The 25,268-nt window shown below is 39.9% G+C and overlaps 1 protein-coding gene across 1 annotated transcript in view; it reads right to left on the reverse strand.

Annotated features, from left to right (window-relative positions):
* Positions 1 to 7,272: 7,272 nt before the first annotated feature.
* The window catches only part of MTTP (microsomal triglyceride transfer protein), a 45,442-nt gene continuing 27,446 nt past the window's right edge, over positions 7,273 to 25,268 (reverse strand). Inside the window, exons 11-18 of the mRNA XM_010953572.3 lie at positions 23,812 to 24,024; positions 22,149 to 22,360; positions 19,769 to 19,866; positions 19,541 to 19,662; positions 17,942 to 18,169; positions 12,510 to 12,634; positions 10,340 to 10,510; positions 7,273 to 8,836 (exon numbers count right to left, since the gene is read on the reverse strand). Coding sequence (XP_010951874.2) covers positions 8,665 to 8,836; positions 10,340 to 10,510; positions 12,510 to 12,634; positions 17,942 to 18,169; positions 19,541 to 19,662; positions 19,769 to 19,866; positions 22,149 to 22,360; positions 23,812 to 24,024 — 1,341 coding nt within the window. The 3' untranslated portion in view covers positions 7,273 to 8,664. The remainder of the gene's footprint in view (positions 8,837 to 10,339; positions 10,511 to 12,509; positions 12,635 to 17,941; positions 18,170 to 19,540; positions 19,663 to 19,768; positions 19,867 to 22,148; positions 22,361 to 23,811; positions 24,025 to 25,268) is intronic.

Genomic DNA, 25,268 nt, shown 5'->3' on the forward strand with positions numbered 1-25,268 from the left:
TCAGTTCCTCTTCAGCCGGGCCTCTCCACAGGCTGCTTGGGCTTCCTCAACACATGGTGGCTGGGTTCCAACAATGAGTATCTCAAGAGGCAGGAAGCAGACACCGCCCATTTCTTAAGGTCTAGTACAGAAAGTGACACAGTGTCACTCTCACCACACTCTGTTTGACAAGAAACCGCAGAACCCAGACTCAGTGGGCAGTCTCCCATCAGGAAGGATATCTAATTCAGGGATGTGTTTTAAACCACCATCCTCATCAAGGAATGTTTTCAAACAGATATTCTTCCTTAAGATTATATATACATATATATTTGAAGTATAGTTGTACAATATTATATGTTACAGGTGTACAATATAATGATTCACAATTTTAAAAGGTTATGCTCCATTTATAATTATTATAAAATATGGACTATATTCCCCAAGTTGTACAATATATCCTTGTAGCTTATTTTATACAAAATAGTTTGTATCTCTTACTCCCTTCCCCCCTTCCCTCTCCCCACTGTAACCGTTAGTTTGTTCTCTATATCTGTGAGTCTGCTTCATTTCTGTTATATTCACTAGTTTGTTGTATATTTTAGGTTCCACATGTAAATGATACCATACAGTATTTGTCTTTCTCTGACTTATTTCACTTGGCATAATGCCCTCCAAGTCTACCGATGTTGCTGCAAATGGCAAAATTTCATTCTTTTTATGGCTGAGTAGTACTCCTTTATATTTATATACCATGTATTCTTTATCCAGTCATCTGTTGATGGACACTTAGGTTATTTCCATATTTTGGCTATTGTAAATAATGCTGCTATGGACATTGGGGTGCATGTATCGCTTCAAATTAGTTTTTTTGTTTCTTTCAGAAATACACCCAGGGGTATATAACAGGTAGTTTCTTTCAAAAGGAATTATAAAGTAATTTCAAAGTAATTTCTCAGGTTAGTGTAGCCTTGGTCAAAGATTCCAGAAAAAACCTAGAATGAAAATGGTATATACAAGATTTGCTGGCCTGTTTTGTATGTGTGTTGGGCATACATTGGCGTCTCAGAGGGCTCCAGTGCAGAGGGAATCAACGTTCTTTAGGAATGAATGAATGCCGACCATATGCCAGGTGCTCTGATTCATGAAGAGGTTAGGATTTCAGAAAGCCTTCAAACACGGTGAGAATGCCTGATACGCTGAGGAAGCTCTCCAGTCTAAGCCCTGTCGAAGGCACGGAGATTGAAAGAGGAAACTGGCCAACAGCCACAAAGAGGAGATCCGCGCCAACAACCCAGCATGGGGTGGGCAGGGAGCGAAGAGGGCTAGGTGTGAAGAGAACCAGAAAACCCAGAACCATAGCAAGAGACTGAAAGTGAGGAGGCTGTTTAGTTGTGCAAGGGGCAGGGAGCTGCCAAAGGGAGAAGCAGCATGGCCCAAGCCCTTTGACAGAAAGTCTGTCCAACAGCAGTGCTGTGGAAAGATGATCATCAAAGACATAGCAGAAACTTCTACCTTTGTTTCTGCCCCTTGGAGTTACCACCTGATCAACAGATTGTCCCTTGAGTGTAATCTTCTCTGAACGCTTATACAGCTTGAGTACTGCTGGATAGAGAGTGAAAACAGGTTTTGTTATACATACGTGTAAATGCCACACAAACACACACTAGAGTATTGCAGAATGCTTTATAATATATATACAATATGTGAGGTACTATATATTATTATAATGAGAGAATTATGAGATATTATCTATTACCCCTAGCCTGTAGGTAGCATTCAAGAAATATTAACTACTACACTGTGCCTCTCCATGTCAGCATTTCTGCTTCTGAAAAATTCAAGTTCATTGCTACACAGGTTGCTTAAAAATACTCAATCCATGTATTGAGATAGCTTCTATTTATAAAAATAGTGCATGTTCTTTGAAGGAAATTTAGAAAATATTAAAATATTCTAAATTCTTAATCACTAAGCAAGTTGCCTCCAGAAATAAATACTTGTGAGTGTACTTGAGGCTTTACACACTATTTTGTAGTCTATTTCTTTTCCTCATAAAATTATAAACCTACCTCCTTATTTTCCAATATTCTTAAATAAATGATTTTGACAGCTCTGTCTTGTTTCATCATATGGCTGTATCATAATATGTTTTATCAATCTCATAGTTTCGACTACTTAGTTTTTTATGGTTTGGGGCTATGAAAATGATGTTTCAACAAACAACTTTGAACACAAATCTTTCCAAGTATCTCTGATGATTTCCTTGAGATAAAGTCCTCTAGGTTGAATTACTGAATAAAAGGACATAAACATTCTTAAAACTATTGACACAGATGTCTCACAGCCATCTACCCCCAAACATGTAGACACTCCATTCAGAAACTTCGTATTTTAGCACTTCACTCACATAAAATGATCCTGAAGACTGAGGTTTGAGAAGCTTCTGTGATTTGCTGAAACGCGTGTATCACTGCAGAAAGCACAAACTCTTACTTTCACCACCTCCTGTTCTCCCTGCCCCACCACACGCACACACACAGTATGCAAACTTTAGGAGAGACCAGAGGTTTTATGATTTTAAGTGTCTTCCTTCTTCTCTAGAGCAAGTGTCTCAAAGTGTGGCCCCCATACCAACAGCGTGGGCTTCACTTGGGAAGCTTCACTTGTTTTCAGTGCAAATCCTCAGCCAACCTCAGGCCGGTTGAATCCAAAATGGGAAAGAGACAGAGCAATCTGAGGTTTAACAAGTCCTTCGGGTGACTCTCATGCACACAATTTTAAGACCCACTGCTCTGGACCGCCAGGCACTGGCCACCACAGCTGACCACTTTCTTGGAGGGAAGCAAGAAGGCTGATGTCCAGAGTAAAGAAGTCTGTTCTTGACCCATCCCTTTAGCACACAAGTCCCAGGGAGATATCCCTTTCCTGTCCTCATTTTCCTCATTAATTTTTTAATGGAGACAATAAACGCCTGTTTCAAAGGTTTTGTGAACATTAAAAAAAATAGTGCTTAAGAAATATTGCTTTTCTTCCTTTTGGGCAATGTTCATCTAGCCTTTACTGTTGGCTCCTTTATTTTTTTTCTTTTGAGAGGAATCAAAGTGCACTGGACCACGAAGAGAATGGCTTTCCTATGAAGGCTCTGACAGACCGTAGGCTCCTTCTGCTTCAATGTCTCCTCAGCTGTTCTGAAGCAGTTTGAGCATCCTCAAAGTTACAAAGGCACTGAAATCCCTGGGAATAGTTCAGTAGTTACTGAACACCGACTGTGTGCTGCATGGGAGATACTAAGGATATATATCGTGGTCCTGAACTTGAGAATTTCATCCTTTGTTTGGGAAGATAAAGATATTTACATAATAAAAGTAATTTTTTAATGACATGGGGCAAAAGAGAAAGGCAGTCACCCAGGTTGGTATGGTTCATTCCCAAGTGGGTGGTAGATGTAATAAGGGTACCTGGGCAGCAGGTGGCGCCGTAGCTGGCAGCTTCAATACACAGAAAATGTAATGGGAGTTGGGCTTGGTAAGATTCATTTGGGTGGAAGGGTTGGGGAGAAGAATGAGAGCAGAGGAAGTGGAGCAGAAGGATGGTGGTGTGTCTGGAGAGGGCGTGTGGAAGGAACAGGAGGGGTGCCATTCGTGAAGATCAGTGCAGATGAGGCTGGAATGAAGTGTTGAACCTGGGTGTGGAGAGGGAATTGACTTCCTGGCTTAGGGGCTCTGACTGGATCCTGGGGAGGTAGCTGAGTACAATGGGCACGTGCTTGAACTCTAGAGGAAGACTCCTGGGTTGAACCCTGGCTCTGCTCTTCACCAGCTCTGAGATCTCAGACAAGTCACTGAATCTCTCTGTGCTTCAGTTCTCCATGTACAAGAGGTGTATAATAGTTCTACCGTATAGGATTGTAATGAGAATGAAACGATTGGATACCTCTGAGTAGAGCATCTAGTAGTAGAGCAGTGCACGGCCCCTAACAGGTGCAACATAGAAAGTTTGGTAAGTAAGAAAGGCAGAGGGAGACTCTGGAAGACTTTGGTTATTGATCAGTAACTCCCATTCTTAGGAATTGTCTGCTCATCCTGTAAATGCTTTGTATGCACTCAGCCCTCCTTAGATTTTATTAAAGAGCCAGTGTCTTCTTCCCTAACTGAAGGCTATATTAGAACATTTCCACTGCTAAGCATCTCTTCATATCTCAGTAATTTGATTCATCTCACACTGAAATCTTACTAATGACTGTGCTTATGTGGTTAATCTTCAGGCAAACTGAATGGGAGAAGTATGAAAAAAGTAGAGATAGGGAACCCAGAACAGAATGGAGGTGACTGTGACTCACTTCCACCTACAAATGAACCAGGAAATTTAAACCTAAAGCCTGTTCTAGAAAGAGAATGTCCAAAATTTTACAAGTAATCCTAGAAGATTATGGCAGGAATCTTCCTAGTAAAAATAGAAGGATGAAAATAGCATACAGGTTTATGTGATGTTCCAAGTCAACTGTGAATAAATTAAACTTTTATTAAGAGGAGGGTAGCAAAAGATTACTTGTTCATTTTCAATTAACTGTAATCCCACAATGGAAGGTAAATGATTAGCTAATGAACCTCCAATGGTGGACTTTCCATGGATACAAATTCTTATATTCTTCTCCAAGATCATCAAACAGAATATGCAATTGGACAGTGGGCCCTGTGAGTGTGAATTTTGTCTGCATACTCAGGCTGAAGGTAAACAGACCTGAGCCCATTTGGGAGTTTTAGGTGTCCTGGATAGTAAGGGAATCTGACACACAAAGTAAGAGGCCAATTCTGGATAAGCAGTAGCTGAGAGAGAGGTAAAGAAATCATATGGCCTTGCTCAAGTTTCACCTCCTTGATGACTTTTTTCTTTTTTCTTTTTTCTCTTTATGCTCTCTTAGGATTTCAAATACATTTCTTTTACAACATTTATACATTGTACTAAAATTATTTTTAATTGTATTGATTTCCTTACTTCATTGAGTTTTTTTGTTTGTTTGTTTGTTTTGTTCTTTGGGAGGATGTGGGCCATTAGGTCTATTTATTTATTATTAGTTTTGTTTAATTTTTTAATGACGGTAATGGGGATTGAACCCAGGACCTTGTGCATGCTAAGCATGCACTCTACCACCTGAGCTATACCTACCCCCACTTCACTGAGTTTCTTGAGAAGAGGCAACATATCAAACTTTTTTTTAACCTAGCTCATTTATTGATCCTAATAGACCCTCCATATTATGTAAGATGACTGATTAAAGAAATTAATAAATTGTAGATAAGGGCCCATCATATAAACCTGGGCTAAATTTCTTCCAGTTTTTCCTCCAAACCCCTCTCTCGTCCTTTCCATCTTTGTGGATAGTCTGGATCAATAGGAACTCTTGCCCTCTGGCTTCTGTTGGTTTCAGCCAAGGCACCACAGGCAGGAGATCCAAAAGAGGAAAGAAAGTGAAGTCAGAGTGTTTGTTTCCCTGGTTTCCTCCAGGGGAGGTGGTGAGGGCTGCTTGTGTCCTTTAACTCAAGGCCATAGTGCCACACAGCTCAGGCTATTTGGGTTCCAGTGATCACTCTCTTTCTTGACCTCTCAAGCTCCCTGCTGTTATCTGTATTCTTTTAGCAACAAATTTTTAAAAACCAAAACAATCAGGGAAATGTAGTGGATTCACAGAGCAGGTTCTGGTGTGAGACTACTTGTACGTGAATTCTAGGTTTACCATTTCTTAGCTGAGAGAATGCCTCCTGTGGGGCAAGTTAACTTGTCTTCAGTGTACCAGTTTCTCCATCTATAATTGTCGTGTCCAGTTCAGTAACCATTAGCCACCTGTGGCCATCACTTGAAATGAGTTAATCCAAATTGAGATGTGCTATACATGCAAATTATATATCACAATTCCAAGACCTAATCCTCCTCCCCAAAATAAAATATCCCATTTGATATGATAATACTTTGGATATACAAGGTTAAAAAAATATGATTAAAGTTCATTTCACCTGTTTATGTTTTAATATGACTACTAGAAATTTAAATTTGTTTATCTTTATATTTACTAACATTTAAATTATAAAAATACATTTGTATTTATGGCTATTTTAAAATACATTTATACTTATAAACATTTATATTTGTAAACATAAATTAAAATTATCTATGTGCACATTACATTTCTATTGGACAGTGCTGGTCCACAACATGGAAATAATAATGCTACCTGTTAAATATGGCTGTTGTGAGAATTAAATAATTTAATATACATAAATACTTTAAAATACCTCACCCATAAAATCACTAAATAAGTGTTAGCTTTAAAAATGCATTTGAAGGTGGTCAGATTCAGAGACGCAGGGAGCAACTTGTCACGGGGCGGTATACCAATGACAGACAGGGAATGGCTGTAGGACTCCGTAGAAGAAAATCAGCCAGGCTAAATCCTTCAGGTTTGCAGGGAGAAGCTGCCTAGGCACAGGGACTCGTGTCAGAGGCAGTTCCCAGACAGACATCTCTGCGGAAGTCAGCCGTCTCACACTGATGTTTGAAACAGGGGTCAGAACCAGAGGACAGCAGTTATATTTCTGGCTCCAGTATGTCACTTACAACGTGGACTATCACCCCGTTCCTCTTAAATTTCTGTCTCATTTATCTAGAAGGGAGTTAATGTTTGTTCTATGCATCAGGTTTCTTGTTTCTTTGGAGCAGGTTAGAGTTGCTAAGTACTCTCCATTCTCCAAATGGGTGGCAGTGTTTGACGCAGCCCGGCGGAGGAGCTGGGAAGCAGCGTAACAGAGGTGTCCAGGACACCGGGTCATGACTCTGAAGGAAGCTATTGTTTCACATCAGAGGAGCAGCTGTGATTTGTTAACATCACATGGCCGAGTCTCCTTGGTCCACGGCGTCTTCGGCTCAACTTGCTTTTGCTGTAGCACGAGGGCCTCTACAGACTGCTTCCTCCAGGGCCAGTGACACCACCACCAACACTACTCCCCACCCACTCCAGTTATTTAGTCCTTTTTCTCTTCTCAGTAACATGACACTAAGGGTGCCGGTCCAGAGCTTTATGAAAACAGGACTAAGAGCTTGTTTCGAAGCTTACAGGTCCTTAAGAGCTTCTGATTGCTGCCATTTTCAATGGCCCATTTTCCAAAGGGCTCTGACCATCTATTAGAGAATCTGGTCTGTTCTACAGGGCTAGAGAGGCTTAGCTGTACATGTGTCTGGGCTCCGAAAGTGGCAAGAACTGAGAAATATGGTGCTCAATGTAATGGACAAAAGCACTTCAATAGGAATTCCAAATATTTATTTCTTGACACATCATTTTAAATTTACAACCAACACTGGGCTAGCTAAACTTCCATCGTGTGTATGTGTGTGTGTTTTACGGACAAGTGAGCCCCTGTTATCTGTTTTGGGCTTATCACTATCAACACATGTATCTGTTTTACTAATAAATATTTAAAAGTGGTTAATGTGGTTCTTTCAATTTATATAAATACATTCTTTTCTTGATTTCACATTTTACAAGTCCAAATCCATCAGTTTCTCCAAGCATCATTAAATTCTCTCAGCCATTCTGGCTTTTGTAGATTGTAGTCCAACAGACTGGAACCTCAAAACAAGTGAAGGAAAGATGAAATGATGACTAAGTGAGGATATCCCTTTTAAAGGATAGCGAAGCACATTACCATCTCAAAGAGACAGCACAAGAAAAAGTCAAATGGAGTTTCTGAAATTAGTATTTCTAATTCTTTTTTTTTATATAGTTTGAGAAGTGCTGCCTTTTTATTATTATTCTTGAAGTACAGTCAGTTCCAGTGTGTCCATTTCTGGAGTACAGCACAACGTCCCAGTCCTGCATAGACGTACACATATTTGTTTTAATATTCTTATTCATTAAAGGTTATTACAAGATATTGAATATAGTTCCCTGTGCTATACAGAAGAAATTTGGGTTTTTTTTAAATTATTTCTAATTCTTATGTGCCAAGTCCAATATTTTTGAAGGACAGAAGGCAGAGGACTGATTGGTTTTCTTCTAGCAATCTGACGATAGGGTCAGCAGAAAGATCAGATTGTAAGTGTTAATTCCATGTGCCTTCTCCCTCAATGTTTAACAAAACTAACAACAGAAGAGATAAAGATTAAGTCTTGAAGTTGGTTGACAGAGCCTTTAAAAGCATTATTCCTTTCTCTGACTCTCCCACAAAAGAAAAAAAAAAGGCTGTTTTTTCCTGATTGGGCAATGTATTTGGTAGAAACAAGCCATGTAAGATTCTACCAAGGGTTTCCATATACATTGATTGAAAATTGTTGAAACAAAATTAGGCTCTCCTGAGTGTATGTTTCATGGTTTTTTGTTTGTTTGTTTGTTTTTTACAAACGACTTCTCAGGGCAGAACCATTTTCACTATACTAAATGGGATTTGAGAAAGCTACAAGAAAACTAAGAATGCTACTAAAGGTGAAACATACGTCAGCTCACAATGACACTGTAGGTGGTACTGAAAAGGCCCAAATTGAATCACGTGAGGTTTCTTCCATCGCTTTTTACAAAAATCTTAAATACAGGTAAATATGTAAACACTGTGCTCTCAGAGAGCAAGTCCTCCAGCGCGTGGCAGTGCAGCCCTTCCGCGGAGATGGATTCCAGCGCGAGCTCACCCGTCAGTTTCAAAACCAACCACTGGAACTGCTCTCTGGTGGAGGAGCGAACACCGCCTTGCACATCTCCGAGTTCTCCTGGTGCAGTGGGAATTCAGATCCTGCTATCAGGCTTTCTTTTCTTTTCCGGGAGACATAACCTCTGCCTGTGGACAGCCTTTCATACTTGGTCTCAAATTGCCTGCACAACAACAACAATAGCAAAATTACACCCATATTAAAGTCATCCCACACCCGTCAGAGCCAAGTTGTCGAGTGAACACTTGAAGCTTTTGTTTCAAAGCCATTTGAGAAAGGCTGTGAGTGTCAAAGATGACCAGTTTTCATTCCCACGAATGGGTGGTTTTGTTTTTCTTCTCGTTTATTTTTACACCAGCAGATCCACTTCAGGTGCCTGGGATATGGGAGTCTCGTCACTCATTTTTCTGGACTGAAGGACCAAATTCCTCTCAGCTCTTTGGAGACACCTCTAAGCTTTGTGGGCCTTGCTATGTCTCCCTGCCCTCATTCCAGGAGCCCCACTCAGGGATACTCCCCTTTTGAGTAAGGAGCAAAACCAACTGATTTGAAGCTGAGATTACTGACCTAGAAACATCCCCAGGGCTCTGGCCCGAGAGAAATGGGGACCCAAACCAGTTCACCTTGTCCCTGGACTGCTGGTCACTGCATTTTGACCGTTGGAAGGTTGAGTTTCTAAATGCATCAAGATTTATTGTAGATGTTAAGTTAGCATAAATTAGCCATAGTTTAATATTCGACTATAATCTACCATCTTTTCTTCTGTAAAAATATAACCTGCTCATATTTGTATTAATATCATCTAGCATTCCTTACACGGATCATGAAATGTTAGTGAAATAATGAAGGTGCTCAACTCTGGCCTATTATCAAAGGAGATGATGCAGGACATGGCTCTCTGTTTTAAGGCTACACATTCTTTTCATGGCTAAGAGTGTGTGTCAAGGAGACCTCTACACCTACCACAGAAGCGGCAGTGCCCCCTAGACCCAGAGCATCCTCCCTCCTTGTGATAGTTTTGTTACAAGTAATTGCTACAAGATTCAAAGGGCACAGTGTCAATGACAATTCTAGAGTGGAAGACTGTTGGGAAAGCCACCTGGCCCATTACACATGTGGTTTCTGAGAAATGAAGTATTCTACTAAAAAAAAAGTTTTTTAATTCAAAATCCCAAACTCTTAAGCTTGAGCCAAAACTTACACCAGCTCAAGTTGCTGTTGCATGGACTACCTAAAAATTGTAAGTTCATTTGGGCTCTTAAACCATGGTGAATGATTGTCAGGTATTTTGTTTTGAGCTTTCTGTCCAGAAGACACTTGTGAAAATAGCTGATAGTAAACATACATCTAGTATTTTTGCTGAAACTATGTGGCAACTCTTCTGGTAAATCAAATCCCTTGGTTTCCTTGCTAAATTATTTCTGGACTAGAATATGGTATTATCTCCTAAATCAACTGAACTAATCATTACAGTTTCTTAATATCCTAGAAACTGACTTTTGTTTTAGTCTTAATTATTCTTTTACTCATTTAAAGAAAATTCATGTTCCACTGGTTTTTTTTTACTGTTTTCTTTTAATTTCTGAAACTGAACACTCAAAACAGAATGGGAGGTTCTGGTGAGCTGGAGATAGCCCTGGAACATTTGACAAGCTTTGCTTCTTACCTGTACGGAGCTGTATCCCGGTCCATCTGCAGGCAGACTAGGAACGGGTACTGAGAAAACTGCACTGTGGAGATAAACTCCAAGCCTGCTTCTGTTTCCGCACTGATTTCCAGGCCAGCTTTCACAAAAGCAGAGTCCACTGTGATGTCACCAGATATTACCACAGCTACCCTGAAGAATTGAGCAAATTCATCTGTTAATCACATTTAACCAAGCTGAACTAACAGCTATAATTTCACAGTGTCTGAATTTCTGACACTGATAGCTAGAAGGAAACACTTAAGGGACTAATAGGTGACCTGAGTGTGCTGACAGCTCTGTTGGTAACCAGATCCTAGTTAGTCCCAGGAATCAGGCGGTGAAGGTGTGCCCTCCCCGAGCCCTCCCCCAGCCTTCAACTGTGGATGTGGGAATGCGGTGTCTATCAGGTGCTACTGTTTGGTATGGGCATACCAAGAACCAAGATGAAAACATGCCTGGGACCCAGTCCTTTCAGGAAGTCAGAAACACCTAAGTTACCATAAAATGAAGGCTAAGCTCACCAAGAAGATGGCTGACCTCTAAAACCATTCTCTCGGTGACTCTCTCTCGGCTTCTCTGCAGCTATTTCAGTTCCATTATATTACTTTCTTCAAAGAGTCTCTAGTGACAGAAATCTATGGTTGCCAAGATATTTGAAAAAACCACAGAATCACAAAGAGCCATTCCTACAGCGTGTACAATGGGTGCCTCAGGAAGGACAGATATGGTGGGTTCTCCAGTGTTCACCGAGAGAACTGGATGGACAGATTGGATTGACTAGGAGAGTAGCTTGGATGAAAACGAAGAGGGTAAACAATCCTACTATAAGGCTTACCTCTAGAACCAGTCTAATTTAATTGTAAACTTCAAATGAGATAGAGTTGTCTATCCACGCTGTTTTGAGAGGGCTACTCTCAGCACACCTGCTGTTATTGACAGTGTGAAAGTAGGTCAGAGGTGGTACCGTTTAAATCCCTGAATCCCTTACCATATCTTCTAATATCTTACACTCAGCAGAGGCTTAAGAGATATTTTCTAAATGAACAAATGGAAAATTGAGGATGAAATTCAATGTAGGCTACAATGTAGACACTGGTAGATTCTTAGGGACACTGTTCCCCTTGTAAAAAGCCAGATTTTTTTTTTTCTTTTCTTTTCTTTTTTTTCTTTTTTTTTTTTTTTTTTTTTTGGCTGTTGCTGTTGTTGCTTCCCTCCTGCAAAGAATTCAGTTCAGTTTCAATTGGGGAAAACTCTATCTAGAAAATACATCAGAAAGAAGAGAAAGAGGACTGATTCAAAGGGACGCCCTAAATTATATTGCTTATCCCTCTGACAGCCTGGCCGGTTTCTCATTCTTTGGTTCCATTTAGTAGCACTGTATGTGGGTCACCTTTTGTGTTAAATGTCCCACCTTTTGATTGTTCTCAATTCTTTCATCCATTGTTCAAAATAAATTAAAAATCTAATGTTAGCACTCCTATCTCAGTTCTGTCCCACAATATTATTAAATATCCAAAAAGGTAAAAATCAATTGCCTTTCTATTTTCTTTTCATCAATACTATACCAAACAGAAGAATAATTCTTTTGGTTATCATGCTGATTCAAAGACATTAAGTTCAATATCAAATGCTTTCACTTGATCTAATGGGTCAATGAGAAAAACTAAAGGAGCTGAGAAAATTTTGTTTAGAAAAATGAACACTAATAAAAACACTTACGGACTCAATGTTTAAGATTTAGATTCGGCACAAAAGTGACTATGTTTTTATCTTTCTCCCCTGAAGATGGCAAAATAAGAAAGATTTAAAATCCAAGCATGAGGTAAATGCTAAAACAATTTGCTTAAAAGTAAACTTTTCAGACAGCTTTGTCAACTACTAAAGTGGAAAACAAGAGAAGATGACCTTCTCATCCCCTGGGCATGCTGTCCACGGATGTCTTTAAAAGCAAGAAGATCCTTGGCTGAGATCTATTAGGTACCAACCTGCTCGTAAGAAGCTAGGAAAGAATGACTTCCCATGGTTACTTTCTACTCTGTGATTTAATGATTATAAATAGAAAGCATGGATTTTGAGAAGTCAGAAGTTTAAACAATTCCAAAAACATATCTCTGCCGTTCTTTTCATAAAGTATTATACACATGCTTACCGATTTTTCACACGGGTTTTAGACTCACGATACCACAGACTAAACTCCATTGAACCTGAAATATCAATGGCTAGACCACCCTGGACCTCCATATTGGCTTTAAGTCCAGATTGCAACTGAAGCTCCTGGAAACAAAAATATATAATAATAGTTAGAAGGAAAAGGAGGAGGAGGAGGAGGAGAAGCACAATGTAGCCAGCCCCTTTCCAGAGGCACGTTCAACCTCCTGCTGTAGGTAGTAGCATGTGAGTTGTGCTAATGCTGACATCTTCCTCTAGGCTCGGAAACACATTCTAATCTTGATCACCAGAAGTAGATCATTGATTATTAAAGTATCTAAGTCAATCAAAATACCAAAGAAGTGAAGTGTCAATTGAGAAGGGTGCTTTCTTTCAATCTTTGCCTCACTTTGGGAGGGACAATGGTTCTCACAGTGTGGTTCCCTGATGAATACCATGAGCATCCAGGGAACTTCTGAGAAATACATGCCCCATGCCTACTAAATTAGAAACTCTGAGGGTGAGTCCCAGCAATCTGTTTTAATAAGCTTTCACGTGACTCTGATGCACCTAAATTTGAGAACTGTCAGACTAGGAGGAATGAAGGCTTCTCCAACAGGAATCCAGCTGTGGCTTTGAGATAAGATGAAGGGTTGGGCTGGATGAGCTCTCAAAGTCCTTTAGCACTTCTCTAGTTATGTGTCGTGTCAAATATAGTCAACTGCAGCCTGCTGGCAAATGAAAGGCAGGATAAAAACTGCCAGTGCGGGACACAAGTTCCAGGAACTGCCTAGAAAAGGAAAGCTAGGAAAGTAAGGCAAGCAACTTAACTAAGCCTTAATGCCCTATTGTTTGCCGCTTGGAATGACATTAAAATGACAAGCAAGACCAACATGAACTCAACCGTACATATTTACAAACATAGTCCATCCTCAGCAATTTTGGTCTGAAATCCATTGTTTTATGCTGTTTGCTAGCATTTACCCTTTAAGTCTTGCCGTTTTTACATGGATTAGATGGGGCGAAGTTGGCTGAAAACTTCTTCAGCTGCATTGGAATCAGATTGCCTAGGGACAGTGTTGGAAATGACAACAGTTCTGGGAAAAAGGCTCAGTACCCTTAATTTTGATATTCCCACAAATATCTTAGGTTCATGGCAACTGGCAGCATGACTAATTTCTTTATGTAACTGCCCTGCTCAGATTAAGCAAGCCACTGCTTTCATTAGCTAAAAATGCTGCAATTTCACTTTCTAGAAAGGATTATGTTCATCATTAATCTCCCTGAATTCTCTCTTCTCAAAAACTGTGTCAGGAAATCTTTGTCATAGAACTTGGTTTACTAAAAAAGGTCTGATGTGGCACAAAGCTACCTTCAGTCTGAAAGACACCTGGATGAAAGCATGAGGTTCTTGAAGCAGAGCTTGGGACACGTTGGGAGCGAGCCCTAAGGATATTTACTGCTACATTCAGTCTAGAACAAAATGTGTTTGTGGGGGGATGCAGATACTGCTTCAGGCATCAAAAGTAACATAAAGGAACACAGAGTATTCTGAGAAAACCGCATTAATCACGGCCAAATTTTAACCTATGCCTATGAACTGCAGAACCACAGTATCAGAGTTCTGCATTTGTACGGTAACTGTGATTATTTCCAAATGAGCCCTACTGTGTGCCCTGCCTCAGAGGTATTTCTTCCGTTGGATCCTATTCTCTGTTCCCAATTTGAAAACGATAATCTTATTAGTCCACCCAACCCAGCAGAGGTCTGTGATACAGACTTTGGCCTTCCCATCGACCATATGTTATGGGAATGTCAAAACACACCAAGTGCCATGGGAAAGAATATTTCACTACTATTAAGACAATGAGCCTTTTGTGGGGAGAGAGCATTTCCACTGCACTGAGGAGTGCCTTGGCTTTCTGGGACAATTACACATCTCCCATGCAAAGGAATCATGGAAGAATTCTTATGTATAGTCACAGAGGAATCTGTTTGGACCCCTGTAAGAGGATAGACCACAGACGTCTATAGAAGGACAAACCACTCTTTCTTTAGTGAAAGGGACTAAACCACATACTGCAGTGGTTCTAATTTTTGAGGGGTCTAAAATAAGTGGAACTAACAGTTTTTGAGCACCTATTGTGCCCCCAAAGCTCTACATTTGCTATCTCATTTAATTCCCATACTGCCTTCCCTGGCAGGCATTATATCTAAAGACTGACAGACTGAATAGAAAAATCAGGCTTGGAGGCTCCACATTTGGAGCTGAAAGGAACACCCAGCCTGTCTCTAGTGGGGAGAATTTTCTACTACTATACACAGCTATCACAAAATCTTAACTATTTTGTTTCCTAGTGTGCAAGGAGACCTGTTCTGAGAAATACTGCAAGAAAAGATAGAACCCAGGCTTATGTCCTTGTGACCCAGAGTGTATATTTATTTAAATTCTTGTCTATGAACCAGAGGAACAAGACACTGCAGCTTTGTTTTGTAGCCAGTGTGACCCCTTTGATCTTTTACTTTTGGTCCCAAAGGTGTTTCTTGCAGCTCAGACACTGATATTTTGACAACTCATCCTATTGCTTCCATTCAGGAAAAAAAAAAAAGTTCTTTGCTGGCTAAAGAGGCTTTCCCTATTAATCTGGCTTTATCAGACATCCTTCTCTGAAGAGTAATCCAGTTAGCTGAAAAGGGAGAGAGAGAGTGAGCACAGAGTAATTCCATCTGCCCTGGCAGTTGTGACAAGCCACCCGCTGCCAACATTTCCTCCAATGTCAGCACTTGACCTAGAGTGGTATGTGCCTCTGAAGCTGGGATGGCATTACTGGAGTGCTCTGCAGAGCCAGGGAGCCTCAAACAGCTTATTTGTATAATACACCCAGGTCTGCCAAACACTCCAATCTGAAATACACAGACATTGGGTTATGTTTAACAGCTAAGAGAAGATGTTTCTCTTTGAATATGCCTTTGGTGCCCTAGCTTAATGAATAAAAAAACCTTACAAGATAATCCAAATCAGGGGTTGGCAAACTATAGCTTGCAGACAACTCTGGCCCACTGGTTGTTTTTGTAAATAAAATTTTATTGGAACACTGCCACACTCATTTGTTAATATCTCACTAATGGCTAATTTTACTCTACAACGGCAGAGCTGAGTAATTGTACCAGAGACCATGTGTCCCATAGAACCTAAAATATGTACTTTCTGTCTTTTACACAAAGAGTTCGCCAACCCTAACCTAGATTACTACTTACGTTTGCATCAAATTTTATACCCTGGTTCAAACCACTGGGCATTGGTGATGGGTAGGTTTGATCAAAAGATGAGTACACATAGATGGGTGTTGAACTGTTATTATTCCTACATCTTAAAATGTGGGCTATTTTCTCAGCACTCTTACGCCTTCTTTAGAGATTCTTTCATTAAGAATGCATTTCCCCAGAGGTAATACCGCAATGGAAATGTGCAGTGTAAAATTCCAATGTAATTTGAGAACAAATTTTCCTGTGTGAACGTGAGGATTAAGGAGGTATGAAAGGCATTGCTGGTTGCCCTTCTTTTAACTCATATTGACAGAATCACAGCTTTGTTTAGAATGTCAATATAATAATTGAGAAACTATATTTATCAGCTTCTCTTGAAGCTACGGGCGTCCATATGACACAGCTTCATCATTAACAAAAGGGTTTCCTTTGGCAGATGCTTATCTTTTATAGGAATAGATAGGGCTTCCAGGAAAGTTCTTGAACGAATCAGACTCTGCTGCCCCTACCCTTCCCTCTTCCTTCCTGGAATGAGGAAGTAGTGCTGGAATGCAGCAGCCGTCTGATATTCATGAGGTGACAAGCACAAGGTTAAAGCCATGAGTAAAGATGGCTGAGCTGAGGAAAAAGAGTCTAGATCCTGATAGTATCTTAGGGTGCTCATATCAACCCTGAAGTAGCAACTTCCAAATATTTGTTACATGATAAAAATCAAACCATGTGGTTAAGCTACCCAAACTTGGTTATTTTTGTTCTAGACAGCTATCCTGACCTGTGATGAGGAACAATAAAGATAGGGAATTAATATTTTGTTCCCATCAATGAAGTTTCATGGGAGTTTTAGTAATATCTGATACTTAAGGTCTCTCCCAGATCTTAAAAGCTATGATTTCATAACTAGAACCCAACAAATCAAAATCCTCATATTACCTGGCAAAGAATAAAGCTGATAAAAACTTTGGATCATCTGTTCCAAATGCCTCACTTTATCAGTAGGAAATCTTAGTTTAAAGCTATTAAGTAACTGCTCAAGAGCACACAGACAGTAACTAGCGGAGGCAAAATTCAAACCCAAGCTATTACTTGTAAATGTATTAAACCACAAAAGCAAACTTCCCAAGCAAGTTCTATAGCCTATAAATTTTAATCTAATCTCCTCATATATATTCAGTATCACAATTATGAATGAGTGTGCCCAGTGACCACTTTAAGGATTTCACATAAGCTCCTTATTTGGCAAATATTCTGTTTTTTTATATTGCTGTGCTTAGTGAGGCAGGAAATAAGTTAAACCAAAAAAAGTTTAAGCATCGAACATTCAAACTCAAAGGTTATTCAGATTAACCTTCTTCTGTTTCTCAGAAATTCAAAGAGGCAGACCACGCCCATCCCACAGTAACTTGGTCACCTAAATCTCTCACTGCATGGAAGATGGTATGGTCATACCTCAGTACAGTAATGTAAGATTTGGGGGTGAAGAAAATTGAAAACTATTCTGAAGAATGCAGTTCAAGTGAATGAAAGTTCTCTTATTCTCTAATAACGAATGAACCTTTGTAAACATGAGAATTTAGAGCAAAGAGTCTCCATTAAACACATGCTTGGTGTAAGCGGTTGCCTATGCCTCCACTGATTTGGCAGGGTCAAAACGATGCATTATTTGGATCTTTATCATCGATGTCATGATAAATATCATCAGTAACTTATGAAGCCATGTAGTTCAGCTCCTGTCTTCAGAAAAAAATGTAATCTAAGTCCACATATCTAGGAAATTCAAGTGGAGAGGTAATACCATCTCTTCTCTGTCAAATCCTAGGTTATTTTTCCATAACTTCTTGTTTCTATTAGCACCAGTTTTTTTCCCTCTCTCTCCCTTTTTGGCTTTATTGAGATATAACTGATATTATATTATATTCATATTAAATTGAGTATGTCCTCTTTTGCCTCAACAGTGAGATGTCTTCACCAGCTAACAAAAGCCAAAGGAAACCCCATTTACTTATAGCAAAGGAGAAAAGAAGAAAGGGCACAATACCAAGAGAGCAGACTGCTTAGAGTGTGAGCTCGAAGATGGGTGGAACTTTGTCCTGTATCCTCCAAGCCTAGAGCACATTTAAAATCTGCCTGTGATACAGTCAATAAATACTTGCAGAATGAATAAATTACCTGAGAATGATCTATCAGCAGAATGAGTCCTTTCACCACACTAACAGGGTCGCCAGATGCTGACAGCATTTTGGACATCAAGTCACTGTATCCACTGAAAAAAGTGACAGGTCTGAGCTGAACATCAAAGAGGATGGCTGACATCCCAGCATAGGAGTCAAGGTTCTCCTCCCCTTCATCGGGAGTGGCTGCAATTAAGGCCTCCAGTCCTTGGGCTTCAATGACCACCTGGGGGGAAATGGGCACAACATCCATGACATTAGCTCCCTGCCTCTTCTGCAAGTGATGATGACTACAGCTAGAACTCCCCTAGGGTCAAAAACTCAAATGCCTGCAGCTGCTAGGCTAACCCGAACTACTCTATGCCTGAAACAAGCTGAGTTAGTTTTCCTCATTTAATCCTCACAGTCATCCCTTGAGGTACATATAATTTTATCTATTTTGTAGATGAGGCTGGAAAGAAAACCTCAAACAGCAGAGGCAGGACTTAACCCCCTTCTGACTACAAGGCCATGAGCTTTCCATTTTATAGTGTCACCCTAGAGACTCTTCTTAGTCTCCAGAACTGTCATGCATAGTGGATCAGCTATCCTGCAGAGCCCCTGAAAGCAGATGGAGAGGTGTTAGACAGCCAGCCTGAGTCTGCACGACAGAGGCTGTGAACTCTCTAAGCCGCGCCTCACACCTGTCCGCATAAAACTTTCTGTAGTAAAAGAAAAGAACCCCATGAAGAGGCTCTCATCCTGATCTCTGCCACAGAGGAATCCTACGTATCCTCTGTCTTTCATACCCAGTGCCTTAGCCACTGGGAGCTTCGCATTTCAGAGCACATATCAGAAAACAGATGGTGATGCCTCAGGACAGAAGGCGCAGCATCCTGACTAGAGTCCTGTCGAAAGTGTGGTAACTCAATATTGATAAGAACCCAAGTTTATATAGCACTGGATCATTTTTAAAGCTTAAACGAGCTTATTTAGAAGGTTATAATTTGATATGCATAAGAACTAAAAAGAAAGTATATTTCACAATGAGGAAGCTTTTATAGATTGTCACCAAATCTGGGATAAAACTAAGGGGATGGCAGTTAGCCAGTTGCCAGATGCCTACAGTTTATTCTCGTCTCTCCTAGCAGTATTGGAAAGACATGGATTGACTCTTTAGAGAGCCGTATTCTATTATGAAAGCTTTTATTATAGAGAATCAATCTTCTCATAGAAATACCCAGAGAAGGAAAGATATTCTAAAATTAAATATCTGCAGCTTCAAGGAATATATCTATGAATTAAAAATAAAATATTTTTTAAAACATATGTGAGAAATATTAGCATGATTTCAATTTTGGGAATATGTATACCTTTGAAAAGAAGGTTATGGATGCTTGGCAAGTCCAGTGACTCAAAATACATAGATTTTCAAGTTCATATTTTAAACTCTTTCTGGGACCAGAAACCACACAGCCTCTTACAGATGGACTCATGCGTGACACAACAGAGATATTAATTATGCATTCTATAGTGTTATCATTAGAATATATTTTATTTTACTTCACACAAACTCCTTACATCCTTTACTAAGCAAAGTTAATGGAAAACGAGTTACCTGGCTCCCATGAAGAGCAGCTTCCCCAAGATACTGAAAGATGTTGAGGTTACTTCTCCTTAGAATGCCAGAACCAGAGTAAAGAATGTCCAGGCTATAGGTAGATGCCGAGTGGGGACTACCTAATGACACACACACACAAAAAAAAACCCTGTAATTTAACCGTGGTTCCAGCAATACCCGGCTGGGGACGGGCAGGAAGGGAGGACCCCTTTCTGGGGTACGTACGTTCTATGTAGCCAGTATAGGCAGAAGAGGAACCAGTCTTGGCGAAACGGTCATAATTATGAGCAATCATTTCCTTCAGAACTCGACGGACCATTTTGCTGTAACACATAAGAGAAAAAAGCTGCACATTCATAGTAATGGCTGTTTCCCAAGTCAGATGTGGAAAGGACCCAAATCCTCAGTGGAAAAAAGAGGGGGCCAAATTTTCCTCGTGCCGCTCCGAGACTGGGGAGGTGCCAGCTGGAGTGCCAGCACCAGGACGAGGGCTTTCCCCTTCATTCCTCGGATTATTCAGTTTGGTATCACAATGACAGCAAGGCGAGAACACCCAACTATGAGATGGCTTAAGCTGATGGATGGACACACCTCAGGAGTGGAAAACACGTGCTCTTTGATCATCGTGGTTCTGTTGTTAAATAGTATATACTTTTAAGGCAAGTTGTACCAAACTGGAGAGGTTACCCAATATTTCTTTAAATGTTTTCCTAGACCTTCTCATGTTATCACTGGCTAATGATATTAATAGTAAACTCCCATAAATTTCTTCTTTTTGGGGGGGGAGGGTAATTAGGTTTATTTATTTATTTATTTTTTTAATGAAGGTGCTGGGGATTGAACCCAGGACCTCGTGCATGCTAGGCATGCACTCTACCACTGAGCTATACCCTGCCCCCTGTAGTTTTTAATTGAAGAAACATCTCAGTAAAATCCAATTGTCTCCTCTATAGTAAGTCTTAAAACTTACCCTGTGCCTCTATTTTGTCTACCTGTCTAGTTAGTGTTGACATCTTCCTATTCGTGACTACTTAACACTAATCATATCAGTAATAAGAAAATTATAACAACACAGCAAAAAAAAAACCCATTAAAATAATCAACTAAAGAAATATGGGTCTAGATCTGAGTTAGAACCTTATCGAGAGGAAGGAATGGATATAGGGTTTTCCCCCAAGTATCGCTCAGTTATAGGATTCTAGCCTGGAGAAGAAAAGATGAAGAGCTGTCTGCTAATATTCAAAGGGTCAGGATGTGGATGGATGATTAGATCTGTGCTGCTTCACTCCAGGGGTAAAACCAGGGCCAGGAGGAAGATTTCAGTTATGCAAAGTAAGGACTGGTGAGAGTCTCTGATGGATGACACAGGTTCCCTCAGAGGTGGTGAACCTCTGGCCACTGGAGCGGTGCAAGCGAAGTCTGGACACCACCTGCTGGGAGATAAGACCCCCGCATTGGAGAGTGATACCAAGCACGGGGACCTTGACGTCCTTCCCAACTCGGACATTTGCAGTTCTGAGGATCTGACTGCAGTGCTGGCGATGGCTTCCTCATCTTTCCCTGGTTGCTCTCAACTCCATTGCTTCCCCTTTACTGTCCCCTGAATCACTACGTTCCCAAGACAAGGGCAGCAAATACATCCAGAATATCCTCCACTGAGTCTCATAAAACCAAACAAAGCAATAGAAGAAGTCGAATCCACTGAACTAGGAACCCATGGCTGGAAAGAGATTTTGCTTTTTATCTCCATCACTCATCTGCCCCTCCTTCCTTCTTTGCCCTGCTCTTTTCTCTCATCTACTTACTCCTCCTGTTTCTTTATCCTTCAGTCTTATTCCTTGCTTCTCTTTCCCTCATTCTTTTACTGCCTTTTCCCCCCATTTCCTTTCTCTTTATCCATTTTCCACCCTCCCCTATGTCTGTTTTCCTTTTCAACTGGGAACACTCAAATTTGATCTTTCCTGAAGGTAGTGTTCTGCGTGTAACTCAGGGGAAATAGAAACTCCTCCTCCAGCTCTCTGATTTTAGTGAAAAAAATTCACCTCAGTGAATTTGAAAGGAGAGACTTGGTAACTGGAAGGAAGATGAATACAGCAAGAGTAACTGAGAGCAGTGAAGTCGGCTGATCACACTCTTCATATTTTCAATAGTTCTAAAATGTGGGTCACATCTAAGGTTTTAAACTCACATGGTAAATTCATTTGATCTGTCATAAATGAAGCATCAAAGATCCCTAACATTTGGAAAGTTAAGATGAAAAGCCATTTGGTGAGAACTTACTTCATCTTATTATGCTAGTTATAAAAATAGTCCTATTGAAAATATAGTTGGATTTTAAAACATTGCTAACATTTGGTAATACAGTATTACCAGATCGAATGGGAAACCTAGAGGAAAAATCATACCCAGAGTTTCAAATCATAGTGCCAAGCTGAAGTTGTAAAATCTGGCCCACCAAACAGTTCTCTTATGGGAAATTTGGCAAACTCTGGTTTAATGCAACATAACCCAGAAGAAAGACCACACCATTTTTATCAACCACATGTGCACCACACTAACATACAAATAAGCTGGGACAAGCAGAGACCGGGGCACTGTTTCCTACCTGGCAGGTATTTCAAAACGTAGGATGTCTTGGATAATAGAGAGCATGTATTTATTCATTTCTTTGGGAAGCTCCCCAATAGAGAGCAGGATGTTTTTTACTTCCATGTAGGATGGATTGTTGTTTAAAATGACAGCAGCTGCGGTTGTGCGCACAGTCTTTTCATGAACTTTACGATTCTGGTGGTATATCCTGTTCAAAGCCTTCTTCACCTGTTTGTAAGATGTTCAAGCTTAGTTAGTGCTCATTTAGATTTTTTAAACTGATATTGTGGCAGGAACAGTTAATGTTCATAAAAAATAGATGTGTGTTCCTATATTTCCTGCGTTCCTTTGCAGTTAGGCTGGGGCCATAGTTCTGGCTCATGGACCACAAACAGAATCTCTGTGGGTAACTTCTGGGCAGAGGTAGTTGAGAGCTGGCATACCTTCTCCCTCTCTTTCTTAGGCATAGCATGGATGAGAAGCTGAGATTTTGAGGCTTGTTTGTTATTGAAGAACATCATGGTATTACCTAACATAGATTTTTAAAGACATAACTGCCACATGGCAAAGGGACCCTGGGAAGAGATGTCTGTATGAATCTATATTTCCTTATCAGAATCTTACCTTCTTTTTTTAATTAATAAGCTATACTTTTTAGAGCAATTTTAGGTTTACAACAAAACTGAGCTGAAAGTACAAAGTTCCTCCATACTTCCTGCTCTCCATCCCTCCCCATCTCCACCCCCACACACAACCTCCCCCTCCATCAACATCCTGCACCACACTGGTACATTTGTTATATTTGATGAACCTATATTGTTATACCATTATCACATAAAGTCCATAGGTTATATTAGCAGACTTTCTCTTTTTTTCTGACAAAACATTAATACCAAAGAAAATTTGCCAAAATAATTGCATTCTGTGCCAACAACCAATTTCATTGGTTACTAGCATTGCCTAACAATATGTTGTATATGGAGCTCTGTACTAGGCATTTATAAATATGTCTTTCAATTCTACTTGCCTCTGCCTTTTTCTGTCTCCCCCAAATGTTGACCTTCTTCTCAGGTATATAGTAGTTTTTTTAAAAAAAAAAAAACTCACCTAAGCAAAAACAACTGGAAAGAGCAGAGCTAGAATGTATATGCAGGTCTGTCTGTCTCAAAAACCCATGATCCTAATTATCATACTTCACAGCCTATCAAATTTGACACAAAATTTAGCTGCAAATTGGAAACATAATTCTCAGCAGGCAATTTATTTTGCTGTTTATAAACACTCTCTGACCTTAAAAAATGTTTAATTTGGACGGCTTCCTGAAAATGCAGCTGTAGGGACCAACATGGTATAATGCTTAAACCAGGTTATTCCAGTGTCAAAAATTTAAGGGCATCTTAAAACTTATGGAAGTAAAGAAATTTTGGAAAAAAATTGTTTCTTAAAATAAGAGAATATGCTTCCATATTTATGCTTTGGGATATAAGACGTTACCTATTAAAAGTGGGAGGCTGCTTCAGAATAGACTTAAATCCAATTTAAGGGTTATTTCTAAATAGGAAAGAGATTGTTGGTTTGGGGGGGAAAATTGGGTAACTTCAGAGGAGCTTGCATTTGACTCGTGATTAGGCATGCTTTTTTCATTTCATGAATGTTGCAAATATTCTTGGAGAATTTACCTCATCAGTTATGAAAGGGGCTCCATATCTCTGGAGAGTGGTGGTAGCGAGGTGGCTGACGGGCCCTTCTCCTGCCTCCGCATACTTCAGAAGCAGCGGGATGCCTTCTGGAAACAGGGCATTCTTCAGAGCCAGTAGGTACATCATGGTGTCCTCCTTTTTCTCTGGTTTTTCAAGTCCTCCCAAGATTAACTTCTTGGCTTCTACCACTGCCTAAAACATCACATTCTCCGTTAGAGATATGCATGACCATATACTAAACAAAGCTTGAGCAAGATCAGCTTTACTCTTGGGTCCAAGAAAACATTAGAAAGTTTTGCACTGGTCACCTGACTGAGGTACATGATGAAAATGAACAAGGAAAGCTTGACAAAGGTGGTGTTGTTTTTCTAAAAAATGCATACATTAACATATTCTTAAGAAGCAATGAGGGTAATTAATAACAGACATATTTACTTTTGAACACATTCTGAACGTATGAAAATCGTTTTTAAAATTCCCTTGTGATTGATGATTCCTAAGACAGCCCATTTGTTGAAACTTCTAAAGCAATGGTTAGATGGTGCCTAGGTGGTGGCACACACTTCTTTAGTAACAACTTTGGTGAAAGCACTTAGCACTTGACAGTAGGTTTTGTTCTAAATGTTTAAAAAGTGCTTGTTTCCACTTGATTCCAACTTTCATTAATGCTAACATGCTGCTTGAAAGGCCTTTTTTAATGCCTTTTATGTAGCATCCTTGGTTAGGTTCTTTTCAAACACGCTCTTTAATCAGAAAAGGGCTTTTTTTCTGGCCTAGGGGGAAAAAAAGGAACTGAGTACAAGTTAATAGCTTAATGGAAAAGTAAATTAGAAATAAGGACATCTAGGCTCTCATTTTACATTTCCTACTACATATGTTTTAGGGGCTTCAGTATCATCTTCAAAATAAGGTTCCTAAGACTTAATTCATCGAGAGGATTTATAAACTCTGAAATCAGGCTGCAGGTACTTATACACACACACACACACACAGTGGGAGAGATGAGGGGAGATATAAAAGGCGCCTAACTAGAATGAAAGATGCTACACTTCATATGTAATCAGAGAAATGCCATTTCTCAACTATCGGATTGATTTTTTAAAATTCGTAAGTTTGGTTAACATACTTTGTTATTGAGGCTATGAGGAAGTAGGCATTTTCACACATTGTAAGTGAATTGTGTAAAATGTTATGATTTCCGTGGAAGAAAATTCGGCAAAAGCTAACACATATGCATTTTGATCCAACAACCCTAGCCCTGAAGCTACAACCCCAAAAATAAAAGAAAATGTACCTAAGATTATTCATTTAAGCAGTATTTGTAATAGCAAGATAGTGGAAACCACCTAGTGACTATACGTAGAAGATGTTGAATAAACTGTGGGGTCTCAGTTTAACAAACAAGGAGCACCATGCAGCTGTAAAAGAAAGGAGGA

This window comes from Camelus bactrianus, chromosome 2, assembly GCF_048773025.1.
Source record: "Camelus bactrianus isolate YW-2024 breed Bactrian camel chromosome 2, ASM4877302v1, whole genome shotgun sequence".
Classification (NCBI taxonomy): Eukaryota; Metazoa; Chordata; class Mammalia; order Artiodactyla; family Camelidae; genus Camelus; species Camelus bactrianus.